This window comes from Oncorhynchus masou, chromosome 17 (genome assembly GCF_036934945.1).
Source record: "Oncorhynchus masou masou isolate Uvic2021 chromosome 17, UVic_Omas_1.1, whole genome shotgun sequence".
Lineage (NCBI taxonomy): Eukaryota > Metazoa > Chordata > Actinopteri > Salmoniformes > Salmonidae > Oncorhynchus > Oncorhynchus masou.
In genome coordinates, this window is record NC_088228.1 from 5,013,653 (window position 1) to 5,035,333 (window position 21,681).

General features: G+C 43.8%; 1 protein-coding gene across 1 annotated transcript in view; it reads right to left on the bottom strand.

The window, feature by feature from the left end:
• The window catches only part of LOC135558088 (collagen alpha-1(XI) chain-like), a 208,044-nt gene that overhangs the window by 64,657 nt on the left and 121,706 nt on the right, over positions 1-21,681 (bottom strand). The window contains 15 exon segments of the mRNA XM_064991838.1: positions 145-252; positions 510-563; positions 752-796; positions 3,367-3,420; positions 3,518-3,562; positions 8,538-8,615; positions 11,607-11,660; positions 11,759-11,920; positions 13,475-13,519; positions 13,741-13,794; positions 16,357-16,401; positions 16,998-17,051; positions 17,942-17,986; positions 19,039-19,092; positions 21,040-21,084. Coding sequence (XP_064847910.1) covers positions 145-252; positions 510-563; positions 752-796; positions 3,367-3,420; positions 3,518-3,562; positions 8,538-8,615; positions 11,607-11,660; positions 11,759-11,920; positions 13,475-13,519; positions 13,741-13,794; positions 16,357-16,401; positions 16,998-17,051; positions 17,942-17,986; positions 19,039-19,092; positions 21,040-21,084 — 942 coding nt within the window.

Below are 21,681 nucleotides of genomic sequence, written 5' to 3' on the forward strand. Positions count from 1 at the left end.
ATGTGTTCATATATTTTGTACGTGTGGGTGGTCCCAGGAATCGAACCCACTATCTTGGCATTGCAAGCAACATTCTCTACCAAATGCTACAGAAGACCCCCGTTTCATGTTTATGCTTATTAGCGGGCCATGTTTGAACCTTACCTGAGGTCCTACAACACCTCCAGGCCCAGGTGGGCCAGTCTTTCCCTGGAAACCTGTCTCTCCTCTCTGTCCAGGGTGACCAGGCAGTCCGTCTTTACCAGGGGGGCCCTGAGGGAGATGAGATGGACAGGATCAGTCAGTAGGGACCACATGGTTGAAGTAGACGATAACCATCAACTATTTTACTTTGTACCATCAACAATTTTAAAGTAGAGGGGAGGGTACTAATGTTAGGGCCCTTAGGTCCTGGGAAGGGTACTTACATTAGGGCCCTTAGGTCCTGGGAAGGGTGCTTACATTAGGGCCCTTAGGTCCTGGGAAGGGTACTTACATTAGGGCCCTTAGGTCCTGGGAAGGGTACTTACATTAGGGCCCTTAGGTCCTGGGAAGCCAGCTGGCCCCTGGGGTCCTTGGGGTCCCTGAGATAAAATAAGAAAAGATGAACTTTAGAAAACCTCAACCCTCATCACACGTGACCCCCACAATTGGGCTCTTTCACAAACAAATCAAAAACATCTCAGTGATTTGTATCTCATAAGGAAGTTGGTCAAAGACAATGCCCTTTTATTATAAGGATTGACTGGAAAAAACACAGACGAGAACTCACTCTCTCTCCTGGTCCACCTGGAGGCCCGTCATTACCTGACGTTCCCTGTGGAGGCAGCAGATACAGAGACATAGTCAGATACAGAGACAGTCAGAGACAGTCAGATACAGAGACAGTCAGAGACAGTCAGATACAGAGACAGTCTGATACAGAGACAGTCAGATACAGAGACAGTCAGATACAGAGACAGTCTGATACAGAGACAGTCAGATACAGAGACAGTCAGATACAGAGACAGTCAGATACAGAGACAGTCAGATACAGAGACAGTCAGATACAGAGACAGTCAGATACAGAGACAGTCTGATACAGAGACAGTCAGAGACAGTCTGATACAGAGACGGTCAGATACAGAGACAGTCAGATACAGAGACAGTCAGATACAGAGACAGTCAGATACAGAGACAGTCAGAGAGTCAGATACAGCGAGAGTCAGATACAGAGACAGTCAGAGAGTCAGATACAGCGAGAGTCAGATACAGAGACAGTCCGAGACAGTCAGATATAGAGGCAGTCTGATACAGAGACAGTCAGAGACAGTCAGAGACAGTCAGAGACAGTCAGAGACAGTCTGATACAGAGACAGTCAGAGACAGAGACAGTCTGATACAGAGACAGTCAGATACAGTCTGATACAGAGACGGTCAGATACAGAGACAGTCTGATACAGAGACAGTCAGATACAGTCTGATACAGAGACATAGTCAGATACAGAGACAGTCAGATACAGAGACAGTCAGAGACAGTCTGATACAGAGACAGTCAGATACAGAGACAGTCAGATACAGAGACAGTCAGAGACAGTCTGATACAGAGACGGTCAGATACAGAGACGGTCAGATACAGAGACAGTCTGATACAGAGACAGTCAGAGACAGTCTGATACAGAGACGGTCAGATACAGAGACAGTCAGATACAGAGACAGTCAGATACAGAGACAGTCATATACAGAGACAGTCAGACACAGAGACAGTCAGATACAGAGACAGTCAGAGACAGTCAGATACAGAGACAGTCAGATACAGAGACAGTCAGATATAGAGACAGTCAGATATAGAGACAGTCAGATACAGAGACAGTCAGATACAGAGACAGCCAGATACAGTCAGATACAGAGACAGTCAGATGCAGAGACACAGTCAGATACAAAGACAGTCAGATACAGAGACAGTCTGATACAGAAACAGTCAGATACAGAGACAGTCAGATACAGAGACAGTCAGAGACAGTCAGAGACAGTCAGAGACAGAAACAGTCAGAGACAGAGACAGTCAAGAGACAGAGACAGTCAGATACAGTCAGAGACAGTCAGATACAGAGACAGTCAGAGAAAGTCAGAGACAGAAACAGTCAGAGACAGAGACAGTCAGATACAGTCAGAGACAGTCAGATACAGAGACAGTCAGAGACAGTCAGAGACAGAAACAGTCAGATACAGTCAGAGACAGAGACAGTCTGATACAGAGACAGTCAAAGACAGAGACAGTCAGAGACAGTCTGATACAGAGACAGTCAGATACAGAGACAGTCAGATACAGAGACAGTCAGGTACAGAGACAGTCAGGTACAGAGACAGTCTGATACAGAGACAGTCAGAGACAGTCAGATACAGAGACAGTCTGATACAGAGACAGTCAGAGACAGAGACAGTCAGATACAGAGACAGTCAGGTACAGAGAAAGTCAGGTACAGATACAGTCTGATACAGAGACAGTCAGATACAGAGACAGTCAGGTACAGAGACAGTCTGATACAGAGACAGTCTGATACAGAGACAGTCAGATACAGAGACAGTCAGATACAGAGACAGTCTGATACAGAGACAGTCAGATACAGTCAGATACAGAGACAGTCAGATACAGAGACAGTCAGGTACAGAGACAGTCAGGTACAGAGACAGTCAGGTACAGAGACAGTCTGATACAGAGACAGTCTGATACAGAGACGGTCTGATACAGAGACAGTCTGATACAGAGACAGTCTGTGAAGATTAGTCATGAACACACTACAGACAGAGACTGTTAGAGGTCAGAGGTCAGAGTCATTGACATGGTACTGTATTATGTATATTGACAACAGGTGATATGGAAAATACATTCTGTGTGTAAACTAAAGAGATTATAGTAATAATAACAATAACAATAATAACAACAATAGTAATAATAATAATAATAATAAAAAAGTATAAATAATAATAATAATAACAACAATAGTAATAATAATAATAACAATAAAACATATATATAATAATAATACAACATTTAAAGAATTACAATAATAATACAAATTATAAAAGTTATAATACAAATAATAATAATAATTAAAATATTTTAAAAATTGCAATAATCATAATCATAATGATCATAATATTTAACAAAATTATATTACATTTAATTTGTACTTTTCATTAAACAGTTATCTAAAAAAATACAATTAAACAAGAAACCTTTAGAATCAGGTAAAATAGCAGTATTGTGCGAGGTTCTAAAATACAACTTCAATTGGGACTAGGACTACGAGAAGGACAGTCTGTAGAAGTGGGTTTTAAGGCCAGTTAAAAAAAAAATGGATGATTAAAATATGATACTTGAGTTCGAGACAGATATAAACTGACCTTAGCACCTGGCTTTCCAGTTGGTCCCCTGGCACCTCTTCCACCACGGGGACCCTAGATTACAGGAACACAGAGAAGACCAACTCAGAGATGATGTTGTGTTAGAGAGAGAATAGACTGCGGACCGACTGATGAGTTTCCAGATTCCTACCGTTGGGCCACGTTGTCCCCTAGGTCCGGATTTACCAGCAATACCCTGCAATACACAACCACACAAGCATTTTATTTATTCATGAGACCAAGGGTTCAAAGCATAAACATTGTTATACTGACAAAGAAAGACAACTGCATCATTCTATAGTTAAATATATTGACAGAAAACCTTTCTGCAAACAGTAATTATAGATTCATCAGATGAAGTTTAGAGATCTCCAAGAAAGTCTTAAAAGTCTTTCCAACATTCTACAGCTCAGAGAAGACAAGACTCCTCCGCTGCTCTGTGGGTTTAGAGTCTGAGTCAGAGCTACACCTTTCAGAGAAATAAAGAATCAAATCAGAGCTGAAAGGAGATATCCACATTACTCAGAGGTACTTGACAGCCTGACCTGCCTGTCAACTCTGCCGATATTGGCTCCTGAGGTGTCTAGGGCCCTGTGTCCCAAATGGCACCCTATTCCCTATGTAGTACACTACTATACTGTAGCACACTCAAATGTAGTGCCCTATAAATAGGGAATAGGGTGCTAATTGGGACACAAGCTAGGATGTCCACTGTTCACTCTTCACTGTCTTGTTTGAGAGGGAAGGAGCTTGTTTCAGCAATTCTCTTTCCCTCTCTTACTTCCTCCAATAACTCTCTCTCCTCCATCCCCCTCCAGTTCACCACCTCACCCTCCACCCCTCCCCTTCCCCATCTCACGATCCACCCCTCCCCTTCCCAGCCTCACCCTCCACCCCTCCCCTTCCCAGCCTCACCCTCCACCCCTCCCCTTCCCAGCCTCACCCTCCACCCCTCCCTTTCCCAGCCTCACCCTCCACCCCTCCCCTTCCCAGCCTCACCCTCCACCCCTCCCCTTCCCCATCTCACGATCCACCCCTCCCCCAGACCCATCCCAGCCTCACCCTCCAACCCTCCCCTTCCCCGCCTCACCCTCCACCCCTCCCTTTCCCAGCCTCACCCTCCACCCCTCCCCTTCCCAGCCTCACCTCCATCCCCCCACTTTCCTACCTCACCCTCCACCTCTCAACTTCCCAATCTCACCCTCCACCCAGACCCTTCCCAGCGTCACCCTCCACCCCACCGGGTTAATACACAGAGAGACTCAGCGGTCTAAGACACTGAGTGGCTCAGCGGTCTAATACACTGAGAGACTCAGCGGTCTAATACACTGAGTGGCTCAGCGGTCTAATACACAGAGAGACTCAGCGGTCTAAAACACTGAGAGACTCAGCGGTCTAAGACACAGAGTGACTCAGCGGTCTAATACACAGAGAGACTCAGCGGTCTAAGACACAGAGTGACTCAGCGGTCTAATACACAGAGAGAATCAGCGGTCTAATACACAGAGAGACTCAGCGGTCTAATACACAGAGAGACTCAGCGGTCTAATACACTGAGAGACTCAGCGGTCTAAGACACAGAGTGACTCAGCGGTCTAATACACAGAGAGACTCAGCGGTCTAATACACTGAGTGACTCAGCGGTCTAATACACTGAGTGGCTCAGCGGTCTAATACACTGAGTGGCTCAGCGGTCTAATACACACTGAGTGGCTCAGCGGTCTAATACACTGAGTGACTCAGCGGTCTAATACACTGAGTGACTCAGCGGTCTAATACACTGAGTGGCTCAGCGGTCTAATACACTGAGTGGCTCAGCGGTCTAATCAGCGGTCTAAGACACAGAGTGACTCAGCGGTCTAATACACTGAGTGGCTCAGCGGTCTAATACACAGAGTGACTCAGCGGTCTAATACACTGAGTGGCTCAGCGGTCTAATACACAGAGAGACTCAGCGGTCTAATACACTGAGTGGCTCAGCGGTCTAATACACTGAGTGGCTCAGCGGTCTAATACACTGAGTGGCTCAGCGGTCTAATACACTGAGTGGCTCAGCGGTCTAATACACTGAGTGGCTCAGCGGTCTAATACACTGAGTGGCTCAGCGGTCTAAGACACTGAGTGGCTCAGCGGTCTAAGACACTGAGTGGCTCAGCGGTCTAATACACTGAGTGGCTCACTGAGTGGCGGTCTAATACACTGAGTGGCTCAGCGGTCTAATACACTGAGTGGCTCAGCGGTCTAAGACACTGAGTGGCTCAGCGGTCTAATACACTGAGTGGCTCAGCGGTCTAATACACTGAGTGGCTCAGCGGTCTAAGACACTGAGTGGCTCAGCGGTCTAATACACTGAGTGGCTCAGCGGTCTAATACACTGAGTGGCTCAGCGGTCTAAGACACTGAGTGGCTCAGCGGTCTAATACACTGAGTGGCTCAGCGGTCTAATACACTGAGTGGCTCAGCGGTCTAATACACTGAGTGGCTCAGCGGTCTAATACACTGAGTGGCTCAGCGGTCTAATACACTGAGTGGCTCAGCGGTCTAATACACTGAGTGGCTCAGCGGTCTAAGACACTGAGTGGCTCAGCGGTCTAATACACTGAGTGGCTCAGCGGTCTAATACACTGAGTGGCTCAGCGGTCTAATACACTGAGTGGCTCAGCGGTCTAATACACTGAGTGGCTCAGCGGTCTAATACACTGAGTGGCTCAGCGGTCTAAGACACAGAGTGACTCAGCGGTCTAAGACACAGAGTGACTCAGCGGTCTAAGACACAGAGTGACTCAGCGGTCTAATACACTGAGAGACTCAGCGGTCTAAAACACTGAGTGGCTCAGCGGTCTAAGACACAGAGTGACTCAGCGGTCTAATACACTGAGAGACTCAGCGGTCTAAGACACAGAGTGACTCAGCGGTCTAATACACTGAGAGACTCAGCGGTCTAAGACACAGAGTGACTCAGCGGTCTAATACACTGAGAGACTCAGCGGTCTAAGACACAGAGTGACTCAGCGGTCTAAAACACTGAGTGGCTCAGCGGTCTAAAACACTGAGTGGCTCAGCGGTCTAATACACTGAGAGACTCAGCGGTCTAATAGACTGAGAGACTCAGCGGTCTAAGACACAGAGTGACTCAGCGGTCTAATACACTGAGAGACTTAGCGGTCTAATACACAGAGTGACTCAGCGGTCTAATACACTGAGTGGCTCAGCGGTCTAATACACTGAGTGACTCAGCGGTCTAATACACTGAGAGACTCAGTGGTCTAATACACTAAGTGACTCAGCGGTCTAATACACTGAGTGACTCAGCGGTCTAATACACAGAGTGACTCAGCGGTCTAATACACTAAGTGACTCAGCGGTCTAATACACTGAGAGACTCAGCGGTCTAATACACTGAGAGACTCAGCGGTCTAATAAACTGAGTGACTCAGCGGTCTAATACACTGAGTGACTCAGCGGTCTAAGACACTGAGTGACTCAGCGGTCTAATACACGGAGTGACTCAGCGGTCTAATAAACTGAGTGACTCAGCGGTCTAATACACTGAGTGGCTCAGCGGTCTAATACACTGAGTGACTCAGCGGTCTAATACACAGAGTGACTCAGCGGTCTAATACACTGAGTGGCTCAGCGGTCTAATACACTGAGTGGCTCAGCGGTCTAAGACACTGAGTGACTCAGCGGTCTAATACACTGAGTGACTCAGCGGTCTAAGACACTGAGTGACTCAGCGGTCTAATACACTGAGTGACTCAGCGGTCTAATACACTGAGTGACTCAGCGGTCTAATACACTGAGTGACTCAGCGGTCTAATACACTGAGTGGCTCAGCGGTCTAATACACAGAGTGACTCAGCGGTCTAATACACTGAGTGACTCAGCGGTCTAATACACTGAGTGACTCAGCGGTCTAATACACTGAGTGGCTCAGCGGTCTAATACACAGAGTGACTCAGCAGTCTAATACACTGAGTGGCTCAGCGGTCTAATACACTGAGTGGCTCAGCGGTCTAATACACTGAGTGGCTCAGCGGTCTAATACACTGAGTGGCTCAGCGGTCTAATACACTGAGTGGCTCAGCGGTCTAATACACTGAGTGACTCAGCGGTCTAATACACTAAGTGACTCAGCGGTCTAATACACTGAGAGACTCAGCGGTCTAAGACACTGAGTGGCTCAGCGGTCTAAGACACAGAGTGACTCAGCGGTCTAAGACACTGAGTAGCTCAGCGGTCTAATACACTGAGTGGCTCAGCGGTCTAAGACACTGAGTAGCTCAGCAGTCTAAGACACTGAGTGGCTCAGCGGTCTAAGACACTGAGTGGCTCAGCGGTCTAATACACTGAGTGACTCAGCGGTCTAATACACTGAGTGGCTCAGCGGTCTAAGACACTGAGTGACTCAGCGGTCTAAGACACTGAGTGGCTCAGCGGTCTAAGACACTGAGTGACTCAGCGGTCTAATACACTGAGTGGCTCAGCGGTCTAATACACTGAGTAGCTCAGCAGTCTAAGACACTGAGGGGCTCAGCGGTCTAAGACACTGAGTGACTCAGCGGTCTAATACACTGAGTAGCTCAGCAGTCTAAGACACTGAGGCGGTCTAAGACACTGAGTGGCTCAGCACTGAGTCTAAGACACTGAGTGGCTCAGCGGTCTAATACACTGAGTGGCTCAGCGGTCTAATACACTGAGTGGCTCAGCGGTCTAATACACTGAGTGGCTCAGCGGTCTAAGACACTGAGTGGCTCAGCGGTCTAATACACTGAGTGGCTCAGCGGTCTAAGACACTGAGTGGCTCAGCGGTCTAATACACTGAGTGGCTCAGCGGTCTAAGACACTGAGTGGCTCAGCGGTCTAAGAAACTGAGTGACTCAGCGGTCTAATACACTGAGTGACTCAGCGGTCTAATACACTGAGTGACTCAGCGGTCTAATACACTGAGTGACTCAGCGGTCTAATACACTGAGTGACTCAGCGGTCTAAGACACATGTTTCGGAGGACGGGATAGTTAGAGAGCCCTGACTTGACCTTTGCCCTCCCAGAAGGAACTCAGTATTTAGGGGAGTTGTAGTGATGAGATTGTAATCATGAAAAAAGGGGGATAATAATAATTGAAGGTATTAGAGAACAGAAGGAACTATATGTAGGGATCTAAAGAAGCCTCACCCTTCCTCCCCTTTCTCTCCGGATTTAGGAGCCCTGTGAACAGAGAGGTGAATCCAGGGAACCCGCTGGAGCCCTGTGAACAGATAGGTGGTTAGAGAACAGAAGGAACTATACAGGGATAGTTAGAGAGCCCTGTGAACAGATAGGTGGTTAGAGAACAGAAGGAACTATACAGGGATAGTTAGAGAGCCCTGTGAACAGAGAGGTGGTTAGAGAACAGAAGGAACTATACATGGATAATTAGAGAGCCCTGTGAACAGAGAGGTGGTTAGAGAACAGAAGGAACTATAAGGGAGAGCCCTGTGAACAGAGAGGTGGTTAGAGAACAGAAGGAACTATACAGGAATAGTTAGAGAGCCCTGTGAACAGAGAGGTGGTTAGAGAACAGAAGGAACTATACAGGGATAGTTAGAGAGCCCTGTGAACAGAGAGGTGGTTAGAGAACAGAAGGAACTATACATGGATAGTTAGAGAGCCCTGTGAACAGAGAGGTGGTTAGAGAACAGAAGGAACTATACATGGATAGTTAGAGAGCCCTGTGAACAGAGAGGTGGTTAGAGAACAGAAGGAACTATACAGGAATAGTTAGAGAGCCCTGTGAACAGAGAGGTGGTTAGAGAACAGAAGGAACTATACAGGATAGTTAGAGAGCCCTGTGAACAGAGAGGTGGTTAGAGACCAGAAGGAACTATACAGGGATAGTTAGAGAGCCCTGTGAACAGAGAGGTGGTTAGAGAACAGAAGGAACTATACAGGAATATTGTCAGTACATGTCAGTACATACACACCAACCAGTAGGTCACATGTCAGTACATACACACCAACCAGTAGGTCACATGTCAGTACATACACACCAACCAGTAGGTCACATGTCAGTACATACACACCAACCAGTAGGTCACATGTCAGTACATACACACCAACCAGTAGGTCACATGTCAGTACATACACACCACAACAACTAGGTCACATGTCAGTACATACACACCACAACAACTAGGTCACATGTCAGTGGACAATAATCAAGGTAAGACAAAACTAGAGGCATGACTTGAAGTCAAAACATTTTTTTTATTACAGACAGACCTCTCCCCATCTTTACAAACATTGAATCTATATGTTTTGACAATGACAGTCTATAATCTTAGGTAACAACAAGTTATTTAGTCTCTTCAACTTGTTCAACAGCCACACCATTCATTACCAGATTCAGCAGAGGTCTAGAGTTTAGGGAATATGTTGTACCAAATACAATGCTCTTACTTTTAGAGATGTTCAGTTTATTGGCCACCCATGCCAACACTGACTCCAACTATTTGTTAAGTGTTTCAGTGACTTCGTTAGCTGTGTTTGCTGATGTGTATATGGTTGAATCATCAGCATACATGGACACACATGCTTTGTTTAATTAACACAGTGGCAGGTCATTGGTAAAAATAGAAAAGAGTAGAGGGCCTAGAGAGCTGCCCTGCGGTTCACCACACTTTACATGAAAACCCTCTGAGTTCTATTAGATAGACGGCTCTGAATCCACTATATGGCCGAAGGTTGAAAAGCGGTTAGAAATATGTTGTTTCAACAACAGGTTATGGTCAGTAATATCGAAAGGCTGTACAATATTCTTATTATCAATTTCTTTCAACCAATCATCAGTCATTTGTCTCAGTGCAGCACATGTTGAGTGCCCTTCTCTACAAGAATGCTGAAAGTCCGTTGTTAATTTGTTCACAGAGAAATAGCATTGTATTTGGTGAAACACAATTTTGTTAAGAGCTGGCAGCAAGCTGATAGGTCGGCTGTTATAACCAGTAAAGGCCGCTTTACCACTCTTGAGTAGCGGAATGACTTTGGCTTCCCTCCAGGCCTGAGGACAAAGACTTTCCTCTAGGCTCAGATTAAAGATCTGACAGATAGGAGTGACTATAGAGTCAGCTACCATCCTCAGTAGCATTCCATCTAAGTTGTTAATGTCATGAGGTTTGTCATTATTGATGAACAACATAAAGGGACACATGAGAATCATGGTAAAAGCGCTTTGCTCTTCAAGGCTCAACACATGAGATGTTAGCTTGTTAGCACCCAGAGAAAAACGACATAAGGGTTTTCACTAGTTACCACAACCACAAAGTCAACATTCGCATGAAAAAAAAATGCAGGTTTTGGTCTTAATTTAAGGTTAGCAGTGTGTATGCTCTCTCATACAGAATGTGTACGTCCATCTGTCTGCCTGTGTCTGCTCTCTCATACAGAATGTGTACGTCCATCTGTCTGCCTGTGTCTGCTCTCTCATACAGAATGTGTACGTCCATCTGTCTGCCTGTGTATGCTCTCTCATACAGAATGTGTACGTCCATCTGTCTGCCTGTGTATGTGTAGACTAAACCCATTCAATCAGACAGCAGGAAAAACAGTGGCACGTGGAGAGAGAGACAGTGAAAAGGATCTCTGTGGCTTAACTGTTTTCTTTACTGCTAAACTGAATGATTAGGAGGGAAGAGGAGAGGATGAGAGGAGTAGAGGAGAGGATGAGAGGAGTAGAGGAGGAGGAAGAGGAGTGGATGAGAGGAGTAGAGGAGAGGATGAGAGGAGTAGAGGAGAGGATGAGAGGAGTAGAGGAGAGGAGGAGGAGGAGGAGCACTGTAACATCACTGTAACGTCACTGTAACATCACTGTAACATCGCTGTAACGTCGCTGTGACGTCACTGTAACGTCACTGTAACGTCACTGTAACAACACTGTAACGTCACTGTAACGTCACTGTAACAACACTGTAACGTCACTGTAACGTCGCTGTAATGTCGCTGTAACGTCGCTGTAACATCACTGTAACGTCACTGTAACGTCACTGTAACATCACTGTAACGTCACTGTAACATCATGCTGTGATACGTACACATACAACTGATCAGAAAGGCCCAGTGCAGAGTCAAAAACGTGATTTTACCTGTGTTTTATATATATTTCAGTCACATATAGAGCGAGATTGGTGGTAGAGTCAGTAACACACAGAGAGATAAACGAACACACAGATACCATAGTCAATTTTGTGCTGTTATCACATACCTTAGGTCCTTGTCTTCCTGGGTAACCGGGTAACCCGGGGACACCAAGTTTACCCTAAACAACAAAAACAACAACAAATAGGGTTACAATAGCAGACTGGCCTGTAAAAACTCACCAAGATGGTGACGATAGTGACATAGAGGTATCAGTACCTTCTCTCCAGCCGACCCGATGGGGCCTGCCTCTCCGTTGGGGCCGGATCGACCTTTGGGTCCCTCAGGTCCGTCTTCACCTCTGGCTCCTAGGACACCAAGCTCTCCCTTGTCTCCTTTGATGCCCATGTCACCTTTGAAACCTGGAAAACCGTCCTCTCCCTGAAACACAGAAGAAAATCTTCAATATCTTTCAATATATTTTTTTTTAAAACGGGCAAGATAAGTTCAAAGGGTCCTCTGAGTCACTTTAAATTGTAAAAAAAAACAACACTATTTAAAATAAAGTATCACATCATACCTAAGTACCTGTATTAAATATACTGTACATCTTTTCTGTGTTGATTTCACATGAGCTGCAAGGCATACATTGCTTCCAAAGTAAACTTGAATGATAGATGTGGACATCTAGTGGTAATATGATGAAATTGCAGTCACTGAATATAGAGATATACTGCCATCTGGTGGTCAGACCTCAGAATGCAGTTTGCCAGTGTAGACATGGAGGCTCTTGTCACAGGATTTTCCCAAACTTGGTCTTCAGGACCTGAACGTTTTTTGTTGTTGTCCTAACACTACACATCTGATTCGTGTTTAGGGGTCTCAAGAGGTGTGTTCGCGAAAACCCTGCTCTATCATTTCACACTTCCCATCTTACCTAGGGTCTACTGTAGTCGTCACTTACTGCAACTAAGCAGTGGAGATATCAAGATATCCTTCTCCAGCATGTACGTAAGCATTTGTTCACTTCTAACTTTGTTGTAAGCCTTTTTTTTGCCATTACGTTGAAAACAGCAGACCCGAGGTCGTTTTTCGTTTTTTTAAAGGAAATCTTATGGTTATGCTCCCGCGTCTAAACATAGCTGGGTTCATCAGCCCTTCAATCGACCAATGAGCTGGGTTCATCAGCCCTTCAATCGACCAATGAGCTGGGTTCATCAGCCCTTCAATCGACCAATGAGCTGGGTTCATCAGCCCTTCAATCGACCAATGAGCTGGGTTCATCAGCCCTTCAATCGACCAATGAGCTGGGTTCATCAGCCCTTCAATCAACCAATGAGCTGGGTTCATCATCCCTTCAATTGACCAATGAGCTGGGTTCATCAGCCCTTCAATCGACCAATGAGCTGGGTTCATCAGCCCTTCAATCGACCAATGAGCTGGGTTCATCAGCCCTTCAATCGACCAATGAGGCAGATAAACAAGCTGAAAAACGTTCATAAGTTTAGAGCAGCTGGCGATAACAACGGCAGCCCATCAATCTACTTTTACATCACATTTGCTACTGTTACCTGTTCGACTTTGGCGTTACGCTAACGCTAGTTAGCATTAGCTGGCAAACCCCCCCCCCCCCCCCCAAAAAAGGACACCGGGGTTACAATAAGGGCCATGGGCCATGGGATCTTTAATGACCTCAGAGAGTCAGGACACCTGATTAACATCCCATTTGAAAGAGAGCAGTGTCACTGCCCTGGGGCATTGGGATATTTTTTTTAGTCCAGAGGACAGAGTGCCTCCTACTGGCCCTCCAACACCACTTCCAGCAGCATCTGGTCTCCCATCCAGAGACCGACCCTGCTTAGCTTCAGAAGGAAGCCAGCACTGGTTAAGCTTAAGATTGATGATGTTGGGGCAATCTGATCCTAGATCTGCAGGTTGAGAACCACTTTCTACCTCTAACACAAAATACGAGGCGGACATATCGTTGTTGTTCACCTTTTCTCCACCACCGCCTTTTAGACCTCTGACACCCTCGGCACCCTGTCGGAGGAAGCAGAGGACCAATACGGTGATTCAACAATATGTCATTTTCCAATGCAGAGTTGACGACTGCTGTTGCATTGTTGTGGTGGGTGTTTGTGTACAACTTATGAATTCAATCAATCAATACATTCATTAATTAACTAATCAATCAATTCATAAATCATGTAAATATCAATTTAACAGTAAGGTCAACGGGTGTGACCCTTGAAGGTCGCTACCTTGACACCTCGTGAGCCAGGGTAGCCAATAGAACCCTGAGGACCAGGATGACCCTACGAGAAAAAAAAAACGAGACAAAAACAGTGTGGTTAGTTGGTGATCGAGATCAGGTAAGGTATGAATGGTAGGGTATGAATGGTGAAAAATGTAACGGTAAGGTATGAATGGTAAGGGTATAACAATGGTGGTAGGTAGTGAATGGTAGGGTATGAATGGTAGGGTATGAATGGTAAGGTATGAATGGTAACGTATGAGTGGTAAGGTATGAGTGGTAACCCCCCCCAAAAAAGGGTATGAATGGTAGGGTATGAATGGTAGGGCCAATGGTAGCCATGAATGGTAAGGTATGAATGGTGAGGTATGAATGGTAAGGTATGAATGGTAAGGTATGAATGGTACACCTGGTGAGGTATGAATGGTGAGGTATGAATTGAGGTATGAATGGTGAGGTATGAATGGTGAGGTATGAATGGTGAGAATGGTGTCACTGGTGAGGTATGAAGGGTGAGGTATGAATGGTGAGGTATGAATGGTGGGAATGGTGATATGAATGGTGAGGTATGAATGGTGAGGGAAGGGTCCAGAGGTATGACAGAATGGTGAGGTATGAATGGTAGGGTTTGAATGGTGGGTATGAATGGTGAGGTATGAATGGTAAGGTTTTGAATGGTGAGGTATGAATGGTAGGGTATTAATGGTGAGGTATGAATGGTATGAGGTATGAATGGTACCATATGAATGGTAGAATGGTACCGACCTGAATGGTAAGGTAGAATGAAGTAAGGTATGAATGGTGAGGTATGATGGTAGGGTATGAATGGTAAGGTATGAATGGTGAGGTATGATGGTAGGGTATGAATGGTAAGGTATGAATGCTAAGGTATGAATGGTAAGGTATGAATGGTAGGGTATGAATGGTAAAAAAACGAGACAAAAACAGTGTGGTTAGTTGGTGATCGAGATCAGGTAAGGTATGAATGGTAGGGTATGAATGGTGAGGTATGAATGGTAAGGTATGAATGGTAAGGTATGAATGGTAGGGTATGAATGGTAGGGTATGAATGGTAGGGTATGAAGGGTGAGGTATGAATGGTGAGGTATGAATGGTAGGGTTTGAATGGTGAGGTATGAATGGTAGGGTATTAATGGTGAGGTATGAATGGTAGGGTATGAATGGTGAGGTATGAATGGTACGGTATGAATGGTGAGGTATGAATGGTGAGGTATGAATGGTAGGGTATGAATGGTAAGGTATGAATGCTAAGGTATGAATGGTAAGGTATGAATGCTAAGGTATGAATGGTAAGGTATGAATGGTGAGGTATGATGGTAGGGTATGAATGGTAAGGTATGAATGGTGAGGTATGATGGTAGGGTATGAATGGTAAGTTATGAATGCTAAGGTATGAATGGTAAGGTATGAATGGTAGGGTATGAATGGTAAAAAAACGAGACAAAAACAGTGTGGTTAGTTGGTGATCGAGATCAGGTAAGGTATGAATGGCAGGGTATGAATGGTGAGGTATGAATGGTAAGGTATGAATGGTAAGGTATGAATGGTAGGGTATGAATGGTAGGGTATGAATGGTAGGGTATGAATGGTGAGGTATGAATGGTAAGGTATGAGTGGTAAGGTATGAGTGGTATGGTATGAGTGGTAGGGTATGAATGGTAGGGTATGAATGGTAGGGTATGAATGGTAGGGTATGAATGGTAAGGTATGAATGGTGAGGTATGAATGGTAAGGTATGAATGGTAAGGTATGAATGGTAGGGTATGAATGGTAGGGTATGAATGGTGAGGTATGAATGGTGAGGTATGAATGGTGAGGTATGAAGGGTGAGGTATGAATGGTGAGGTATGAATGGTAGGGTTTGAATGGTGAGGTATGAATGGTACGGTATGAAGGGTGAGGTATGAAGGGTGAGGTATGAAGGGTGAGGTATGAATGGTGAGGTATGAATGGTAGGGTTTGAATGGTGAGGTATGAATGGTGAGGTATGAATGGTGAGGTATGAAGGGTGAGGTATGAATGGTAGGGTTTGAATGGTGAGGTATGAATGGTAGGGTTTGAATGGTGAGGTATGAATGGTGAGGTATGAATGGTAAGGTATGAAGGGTGAGGTATGAATGGTGAGGTATGAATGGTAGGGTTTGAATGGTGAGGTATGAATGGTAGGGTATTAATGGTGAGGTATGAATGGTAGGGTATGAATGGTGAGGTATGAATAGTACGGTATGAATGGTGAGGTATGAATGGTAGGGTATGAATGGTAAGGTATGAATGCTAAGGTATGAATGGTAAGGTATGAATGGTAAGGTATGAATGGTAAGGTATGAATGGTGAGGTATGATGGTTGGGTATGAATGGTAAGGTATGAATGGTGAGGTATGATGGTAGGGTATGAATGGTAAGGTATGAATGCTAAGGTATGAATGGTAAGGTATGAATGGTAGGGTATGAATGGTAAGGTATGAATGCTAAGGTATGAATGGTAAGGCATGAATGGTAAGGTATGAATGGTAAGGTATAAATGGCAAGGTATTAATGGTAAGGTATGAATGGTAAGGTATGAATGGTAAGGTATGAATCTAATAAATGAAATCAGACTTACAACGCCTCCTTTAAGTCCTGGAGGACCCTCCTTCCCTGGGTGACCCTGGAAGAAACATTGGGGTCAGACAACTATATGATATGGCATTATTAACATACTACTAGACTAAAACTATAGTAAAACTACTACTGTAGTACTACTTCAACTATATGATATGGCATTATTAACATACTACTAGACTAAAACTATAGTAAAACCACTACTGTAGTACTACTTCAACTATATGATATGGCATTATTAACATACTACTAGACTAAAACTATAGTAAAACTACTACTGTAGTACTACTTCAACTATATGATATGGCATTATTTACTATATTTACTCTACTATACTGGTAATACATATACACACACATATATATATATATATATATATATATATACACATATATATACAATGCATTTTAGACTCGCGTCAGGGACAATTTTAGCATTTTAGCTAACCCTAACCCTTTTCCTAACCTTAACCTAATTCTCCTAGCCTTCTGCATATGTTCTCCTGGCCTGCTACGAAACATCACTTCTGCTAGTCAAAACCTGCAGGCCTGCTCTGAGAACAGTTTCCACTAATGTATTACACCTAGTCTGTGCCTAACAGGAAGTTGATTGTTTTTAACAGGAAGTGGTAATAAGACTCACAGGAGGACCATCGGCACCACCCAGACCTGCCAATCCCTGACGACCTGACGGTCCCTAGATGGAGAGATATATACAGAGAGAGAAGATAGAGAGCAAGAGAAAGAGAGAGAGAGAAAGAGAGAGAGAGAGAAAGAGAGAGAGAGAAAGAGAGTGGGACCCAACCACACACACAATTAGACTCAACCAAATCATGAGACAACAAAAATATAATTATTTGACACATTGGAAAGAATTAACAGAAAAAACAGAGCAAACGAGAATGCTATTTGGCCCTACACAGAGTCCACGTTGGCAGAATACCTGACCACTGTGACTGACCCAAACTTAAGAAAAGCTTTGACTATGTACAGACTCAGTGAGCATAGCCTTGCTATTGAGGAAGGCCGCCGTAGGCAGACATGGCTCTCAAGAGAAGACAGGCTATGTGCTCACTGCCCACAAAATGGTCAACCAGTGAACCATGTTTATTTATTTCCCCCTTTGTACTTAGCCATTTGCACATTGTTACAACACTGTATATTTACATAATATTTGAAATGTCTTTATTCTTTTGTAACTTCTGTGAGTGTAATGTTTACAGTACATTTGTATTGTTTATTTCACTTTTGTTTATTTATCGACATCACTTGCTTTGGTAGTGTTAACATATGTTTCCCAAGCCAATAAAGCCCCTTGAATTGACCGAGAGAGAGAGAGAGAGAGAGAGAGAGAGAGAGAGAGAGACAGAGACAGAGACAGAGAGAGAGAGAGAGAGAGAGAGAGAGAGAGAGAGAGAGAGAGAGAGAGAGAGAGAGAGAGAGACAGAGAGAGAGAGAGAGATAGAGAGAGCCTATGGTTTTAAAACCAATGAGTCTGTTGAATCACTTATATGGTCAGACTGAGAAATCCATCTAAAAACAACAGAGAAGGGTCTCTCTCACACACACACACACACACACACTTACCTTTTCACCAGGCGGTCCGATTGGACCTTGAGGACCAACAAGACCCTAGAAGAAATAATATAGACCATCAATGTTAAACAGCAGTCCAGGTGTACGCCACAAATTGCACACTATTCCCTGTGTAGTGCACTACATTTTGCCCAGAGCCCTATAAGTAGTGCACTATTAAAAGGCATTAGGTTACCATTTGGTACGTATCTCTGTCCTCTCATTCACAATCAGTTACAGTCATATACCAGATGAAGGTGACCTGTCCTTGACGTGGGAAGATGCAGAATTGAAATGAAAAACAGTTCCTCGTTCAGAAATGAACAGCCATTCTATGTGGATGGCCGTTCCGGGTGGCCCTGTGCTGTACTGTCCACGCTCTGAGCATCCACAAGTCTGCTATAATCTCTGAACACAAGCGGACTCCAATAATGTCTCAATGATGTTCAACACCGTAATATCGGAGCTGTTTCATGTCAGACATAGTTCCAGAATCAATGATCCCCTGTGTAGCTGTCAACTGGACAGTGGAATTGATTTAACTCTGTAAATCCAAACAAGATTTGTGTCATTTTGAAGGTAATGAAAAGAGCAGCTCTTCCTATAACAGTCTATAGAAAGAGAGAGAGAGAGAGAGAGAGAGAGAGAGAGATAAATAAATAGAGTGATAAATATTCCTCACAAAGAGATTCATTATTCACAGAAATTACTAAACATATTCCAAATTTTTACAGATTGAACCCAGAGGAAAAACTAAGAATACTCATGGGCGAAGGAGCAATGGCTCCTCTTGCAGCCAAATATGTATTTTCCTGCCATAGCCTGAGGGACACTGAATAATAACATCTGCATAGTAAGCAGTAACTTAATTATTATTGTTATTACTGTAATTATTATTATTTTTGTATTTAATTTTGTATTATTATTTACTACACTTTTATATTTTATATTTGCTATCATTTAGAATTTTGTTACAATGTATATTGTATACATTGTTGCTTTGGCAATATTGACACAATGTTTTTCATGCCAATAAAGCAGCTTGAATTTGAATTTGAATTTTGAGAGAGAAATACATGCACCACTAACGGTCTGCTGTTGTTACTTACTTGTGGTCCAGGGATGCCCTGTTGACCGGCAGGCCCTGACTCTCCTTGTATGCCCTGAATGGAACAGAGAGAGAGACTCGATCAGATTGTCTGTAGTCAACAGTCAACCTGAGTAGAACGGAGAGAGACTACCGTAGATCCGAATACTGTATTTCAGAAACTACTGTAGATCAGAGACACCGTAGATCAGAGACACCGTAGATCAGATTGTAGAACAGATTGTAGATCAGAGACTATTAGATTTCAGAAACTACTGTATTTCAGAAACTACTGTAGACCAGATGTTGTACAGTAAACTTGGCCTACTGATAATGTTTGTGTACTTTGAATGAATGCAAAACTCTGTTTAAGTTGCCTACACTATAGTTTAAGTAGCCCCACTATAGTTTAAGTAGCCTAGACTACAGTTTAAGTAGTCTACACTACAGTTTAAGTAGCCTAGACTACAGTTTAAGTAGTCTACACTACAGTTTAAGTAGCCTAGACTACAGTTTAAGTAGTCTACACTACAGTTTAAGTAGCCTACACTACAGTTTAAGTAGTCTACACTACAGTTTCCGTAGCCTAGACTATAGTTTAAGTAGCCTAGACTACAGTTTAAGTAGCCTAGACTACAGTTTAAGTAGTCTACACTACAGTTTAAGTAGCCTAGACTACAGTTTAAGTAGTCTACACTACAGTTTAAGTAGCCTACACTACAGTTTAAGTAGTCTACACTACAGTTTCCGTAGCCTAGACTATAGTTTAAGTAGCCTAGACTACAGTTTAAGTAGCCTAGACTACAGTTTAAGTAGCCAAGACTAGAGTCTAAGTAGCCTACACTAGAGTCTAAGTAGTCTAGACTACAGTCTAAGTAGCCTAGACTAGAGTTTAAGTAGCCTAGACTAGAGTTTAAGTAGCCTACACTAGAGTCTAAGTAGCCTAGACTAGAGTCTAAGTAGCCTAGACTAGAGTCTAAGTAGCCTAGACTAGAGTCTAAGTAGTGTGGACTAGAGTCTAAGTAGCCTGGACTAGAGTTTAAGTAGCCTAGACTAGAGTTTAAGTAGCCTAGATTAGAGTCTAAGTAGCCTAGATTTTAAGTAGCCTAGACTAGAGTCTAAGTAGCCTAGACTAGAGTCTAAGTAGCCTAGAGTTTAAGTAGCCTAAACTAGAGTTTAAGTAGCCTAGACTAGAGTCTAAGTAGCCTAGAGTTTAAGTAGCCTAGACTAGTCTAAGTAGCCTAGACTAGAGTCTAAGTAGCCTAGACTAGAGTCTAAGTAGCCTAGACGAGACATGAACAAACTGTTGTTATGCCCTCCCCCTGGGCCACTTCCTGATACCAGCTCTGATGAAGTGGATCGAAGACATTTTCCACTTTGACTGGTTTGGATTCTGAACTCGGGAATTGTGAGAGAAAAAAACAACAACAACATTGAATATAGAGCTTCACACAGACAGGAAACGGTTTAACAATAACAGAGCTGCCTGGAACTGCGTGTTAGTCATGTCCTTGTTGAGACTATGCTGCCCCGTTCAACAAGACACAGGTCTACACAGAGGGAAGGGGGCCTTTGAGATGGTTGAGGATGTTGGTGGGGCGTTTTGTACTGTTGTTTGTTAAAGGCCCAAGTGTCGTAAAAAAAAGAAACACGATTGTCCCGTGTTTTATATATAATTACACACTATGAGGTTGTAACAATACTGTGAAATTGTGAAAATTCCTGGTTAGGGCTGTGTGTAGTGATATATAATGACCCTCTGTCTGGTTAGGGCTGTGTGTAGTGATATATAATGACCATCTGTCTGGTTAGGGCTGTGTGTAGTGATGTATAATGACCATTTGTCTGGTTAGGGATGTGTGTAGTGATGTATAATGACCATCTGTCTGGTTAGGGCTGTGTGTAGTGATATATAATGACCATCTGTCTGGTTAGGGCTGTGTGTAGTGATGCATAATGACCCTCTGTCTGGTTAGGGTTGTGTGTAATGATTTATAATGAATAATCAGATACACTTTCTCACCTGGTTTCCTTTGGGACCAGCTTGGCCGTCCAGCCCAGCAAGACCCTGTGAACATATTTAAGACACGTTTAGTTTTAACAGCTTTAGCAGCATTGCAGTAGTATTGCAGTAGCATTGCAGTAGTATTGCAGTAACATTGCAGTAGTATTGCAGAAGCATTGCAGTAGCATTGCAGTAGTATTGCAGAAGCATTGCAGTAGTATTGCAGTAGCATTGCAGTAGCATTGCAGTAGCATTGCACTAGCATTGCAGTAGTATTGCAGAAGCATTGCAGTAGTATTGCAGTAGCATTGCAGTAGCATTGCAGTAGCATTGCAGTAGTATTGCAGTAGTATTGCAGCATCATTGCAGTAGCATTGCAGTAACATTGCAGTAACATTGCAGTAGCATTGCAGTAGTATTGCAGTATTGTAGAGGTACTGTATACATACACGCTGTCCAGTAGTAGCGCAGTAGTATTGCAGCAGCATTGCAGTAGCATTGCAGTAACATTGCAGTAGCATTGCAGTAGCATTGCAGTAGTATTGCAGAAGCATTGCAGTAGTATTGCAGTAGTATTGCAGTAGCATTGCAGTAGCATTGCAGTAACATTGCAGTAGTATTGCAGTAAAATTGCAGTAATATTGAAGTAGCATTGCAGTA